The sequence below is a fragment of the Anopheles stephensi genome, unplaced genomic scaffold (genome assembly GCF_013141755.1).
Source record: "Anopheles stephensi strain Indian unplaced genomic scaffold, UCI_ANSTEP_V1.0 ucontig442, whole genome shotgun sequence".
NCBI lineage: Eukaryota > Metazoa > Arthropoda > Insecta > Diptera > Culicidae > Anopheles > Anopheles stephensi.
The window spans coordinates 42,501-47,441 of record NW_023405394.1 but is presented as its reverse complement, the minus strand read 5'-3'; the positions used below and the strand labels follow the sequence as shown (position 1 = coordinate 47,441).

Genomic DNA, 4,941 nt, shown 5'->3' with positions numbered 1-4,941 from the left:
GCTAGTGATATACGATTTATGATAATGCAAACTAAATTCTGCGACAAACTTTTCTAAAAGTGTTTCTGCATAATCCCAAAGACTTTTAAAATGGCAACTAGATAATAAAGTAATAGCTACGTAAAACAGCTTAAAATGATGATAGGCATCATCATGAATTCTTCCTTTCAGTAATGGTATGCTAATATGATTTAAGAAAGTGCGAAATTCAGACCCCTTCCAAAATTTTACATATTTAAGCGATCTCATAGCCCTATTAATTTCTACTGGCAAACGAATTTTTAATAAAATGGTCGAAACCTCTTCTTGTTCTTCTAACGTCCACTTGGGAAACGAAGACAAAGTTCCTCCTGCATGACCTACCACGAATAACTTCATGAATCCGGAATGTAGTAGGTGGAGGTCGTCCGATACAGGTATGTGCTTAATAATGTCTAAACCTGTAATATCCGCTATAGGTGTAGGTCGCCTTTGATGCCCAATAGCGTATTGCCCGCTTCTAAACTCTGCATCGGTCCTTTTAGCTGCTACGCCTTCAAAAATCATTCTGCGAGTACGTTTGTCATGTCGACCCACAATTTTACACTTAATACAGCCATTTGCAGCGTTGAAATAGGCCACTCCTGAAAAAGAGACAAGTTATTAATACTGCCTTAATTTTTTTTATTGTATTGAATTTGCTTACCTTTAATAAACGCTCGAGCAGGAGTATCAGCTATGATGGCTCTGAGGCTTATGGTAATCTTTTCGCTGTGGATGATGATTCCGGTTTCCAGAATGTTATTTAAATCGCTCACTAGAGGACGCAAATAATCTTCTACGTTGTCTGGTTTCGACGAGCCACAGAAAATACCTAACACCATTATAGGCTCCTCCGGTAGCTCGTGAAGCTGCATCATAATGGGCCATAATTGTGTCGGTCCTATGATGAAGCAGTTACCCATCTACGAAAAAGTTTACTGAAATTTTATCCACGGGAAGCTTTCCGGTTCTGAGAAGAAAGATAGTAAATATCATAATTAATACACGAATGTAAGTTTGGGTGAATACAATGGTCATGAAGATATATTACCTGAAATGGTATTGCAGAGTGGTTTGAATCCCCTGATACCATTACTGTCCACCTGCCACCGAAGCAATTTGTTTGCCAACGCCAACGGGAGTCTTCAAGAAAGTCCGGCATCTTTAGGAACATAATATTCCGTAGTTTCCTGAACTATCTCCTATAAATCGTTCAATGCAGCATGTGTGATTCGATGAGATAGTGCCCACAATTGTAATTTTTTGGAAAACGTGTTGTTCCGGTTGGCTTCATCATCATCTTTGAACACATGCTGCTCAGCATCATCTTCCTCTTCATCTTCTTCATCCGTAAACGATATCCATTCCTCTTCGTACTCTGCACTCTCAGCCATGCCAGTATCAAGCTCATGCACATATATCTCTTCATACATATCCTCATCGGTGATATGAAGTTCAGTATCTGAAATAAAGAAGAAACATACACGGTAATTAATTACACTGCACCACCGGGTTTGGTTAATTTTTACAAAGCACCAAGCGCTACGGTTCTGCCCGGTTCTATCGTATGAAAGAGTGCAACTGCTCGGCCGGTACCGAAACTTTCACTGTATCAAAATCAGCGGAAAGCCACTGGATCTCCACAGTTGCAGGACCGATCCGTACATTAAACAGCACAAGCAGCAACAGTTAACAGACCCGACCATTCATTCCAACACTGTAACACGATATTCGTAATATGTTTTTAATATTCCTGCTTCTATTTTCACACTATTCACTTGAATACACAGCCAGAACACAAAAAACTTACCTGTTGTAGCTTGGCTTGGGTTGGGTTGTAGCGTACTCGGTTCTGGTTGATTTTCAGCATTCAATTCTCTTTCGCACTGCTCCCTGAAGGACTTTCCCAGCCTTCTCAACAGTCCACTTTTCTTCGCTCGCTTCACGTTCTCCATTTTCAATTAATTTCCGCTCAAAATACTTTAATTGAAATGAAAAACAGAACACAGAGAATGGCTTCTTCTGCACTAGATAACGCCGGGTAGACAATTCTGTATGTCATTCGTCTGTTTTGATTGTCCCTCGTTCTTTCTTATATGCGCTCTCTATCTTTCTATATGCCAGTCACCCAGTGCAATTCACCACTGCTCTTCACCTCGTTGTTTCTGTTCTCTTTCCACCCCTTTGCCCACAAGATAGCTGTCAAATGCTGCTTGGGTCAGAAACGAATGGACAAATAGAACGTTGCCATTCAACAATTAGAGAAATTGCTAGATGCACAAAAAAACTCAATCCAGAGATGAGCATTATAACATTAGTACAACAAGCTGTTTATAAGTATAATCACAGCATACATTCATTCATAAAGGATACACCACGAAATGTGTATGTAGGAGAAATATCAAACGATCCGCTAGAGAGATCAAGAATAAGAGAAAATCAAATGAAAGAATACTACAGATATTCAAAAAGAATGAAGAAAAAATCAAAGATGAAAAATATAAGGGTTACGTAGAAAACGAATATGCATTCGAAAAGAAAAAGACGAATAACAAACGCGAAAGTCGTTTTAACGCAGTAAAAGTAAAGGAGAATCATCCAACATATAATTACGTGTGTGTAACCCTGCACTGCTACAACGCACACCACATGGATTGCTGTTGTCCTTCGTCTCATTCGAGCCTTAGCATTGGAATAAAGAGGATCTAAATCGCACTCCGCTTGACTCACAATTGGCGCAGCCGGTAGTAGTTAGAATAGTTAGAAAAAAAAACAGTGCTAGTGAGTTATCAATAAAGCTTGCATAGTGTGTCCGGACTTGTACCCACTACTAGATAGAGGTACATTTTCATCTCCGTGTGACATTTACAACACGGGTGATTTGTGACAACGCCGTTTCGAACTTTCCAGCTACTAAGAACCAGCTTCATTCCTCGCTTACAACAGCAGAGATTTGAGGTTAGGATTCTCGCGTACATACACGCTGCACAGGTAAGCAAACTTTCGGTTTTTGTTCTCTTGGTGTTACGCACACATATCCGTGTATAGTAGCAGAGGAAAAAAACATTTGCTTCGTGCCTCGTGGTAGATACTGTCAAACAGATCTATCCGAGTTCATAATTAGGTTGCTCTAGAGGCGCTTAATTTTGGAAAGAGAAACGTACTATTAGATAGACGTTACTCTAAATAGTTTTATGTGGAGGAATCCGAAAGAAATAGCATCTGATTCGGAACAAGAATCTGAATCCACAGCATCTAGCGATCTTACGCATATTCCCATACGCTGTGAAGTCCCGTTACAAGATTTGCACATTCACACAATGGAACCTAGTATTAGTAACCAGGGCAATGGTGAAAATAGTATGCGTGACGCAGTCCTTGAAAATTTGCAAACGCAAATTTTACATCTATCATCAACACTACAACATCTAGTTGACACACAACAGCAAGACAATTCGGCTAGTGTGATGCAAAACCGGTTTGACCAAGCGCAAACCCTAGAGGCATTTTATCGTATTCTGATCCGATAAAAATAATTCCTCATATTGACGGAAACAAAAAACAATTATTTTCATGGATACAGACAGCAGAAAATGCTCTGAACTTATTTAAAAATAGAATTGATCCGCTCTTGTATGAAGTTTACGTGGATGCAGTAAAAACTAAAATAATAGGAAAGGCAAGAGATATTCTTAGCTCGGAGGGCAATCCCACAAATTTTGAGGAAATAAAAAATGTTCTAACCAAAGCGCTAGGTGATCGTAAAGATCTTTCTTTTTATATGAGTAGACTTTGGCTGAATAAGATGGGTAGTAGAAGCATCACTGAGTACTACACTCATACTAAAGAACTTATACAGAAGGTTAAAGTAATTGCCAAACAAAACGAAAAGTATAAACTCAGTTGGGAAGCCATCGATGCGTTTATTAACGAAACCAGCCTAGCAGCGTTCGTCACTGGTTTAAACGAACAATATTACGGGTACGTCCAGGCAGCCCAGCTTCTTGATTTGGAGAGCACTTATGCTTTTCTTTGTAAATTTGAATCTTTCCCTCCCGTAAACAAGTATAACCATCGCCAACATAACGAATATAATAACAACGGAAATACAAACAGAATGCAGAACAGTTATAAAAAACAAGAGAAAGGACCATACAATTCCGAAAATCCGCATTCATCCAAAACATTTCCTAATTCTCAAACACCAAGTGCAATGGATGCGGAAACAACTAAAACGAGATTAACAGTGAACAGGAATGAGTTTAATAACAATGAAGCATTTCATTACCAACAACACGATGAGGACGAGAATCAAACATTTTTGGTAAATTTTTGGGAGGCAACTACAACACATCCTCCAAATTAGATTATCTTCCTTACATTGTGTGTGTGAATAGCATATCCAAAAAGAGTTGAAATTGTTGATCGATACAGGTTCAAACAAAAATCTGATAAAAAAAGGAATCATTCCATCCGTTGAATTGTGCGAAGCAACAACAATAAAAAATATTGGGGGTGATTATTGTATCAACACAAAAGGGACAATTAATTTGCTAGGACATGGGTTACCAAGCCAAATGTACTACGAAATAAATTTTCACAATTTTTTTGATGGTATCTTAGGTTCAGAGTATTTGGCAAAGAATTGTGCAGTTATAGATTATGGTACGGAAACACTCACAATTAATGCAGTTTCACTCCCTTTTAGGAAATACTTTCCAACACAAAAAATGTTTCATCATACAATTACTATAAACACGTTAACAAATGGCGATTGGTTTGTACCAAGCTACCAAACACTTTGTAAAAACGCTATAATTCAACCAGGACTGTACCATGCAAAAGACTACCAATCAACTGTACTTATCATTAGCCCTTGTAGTACATTGTCACTGAACGAGAAGGTATTCGGTGTAACTG

At 38.6% G+C, this 4,941-nt stretch overlaps 1 protein-coding gene across 1 annotated transcript; it reads right to left on the bottom strand.

The window, feature by feature from the left end:
• Positions 1–363: 363 nt before the first annotated feature.
• LOC118517034 lies at positions 364–944 on the bottom strand (the record flags this gene model as incomplete). Its single annotated transcript, XM_036062894.1, has 2 exons — positions 686–944; positions 364–623 (listed from the first exon to the last, which is right to left on the bottom strand). Coding segments are annotated over exons 1-2 (519 nt in total), but the record flags the coding sequence as incomplete, so codon positions are not given.
• Positions 945–4,941: the final 3,997 nt, after the last annotated feature.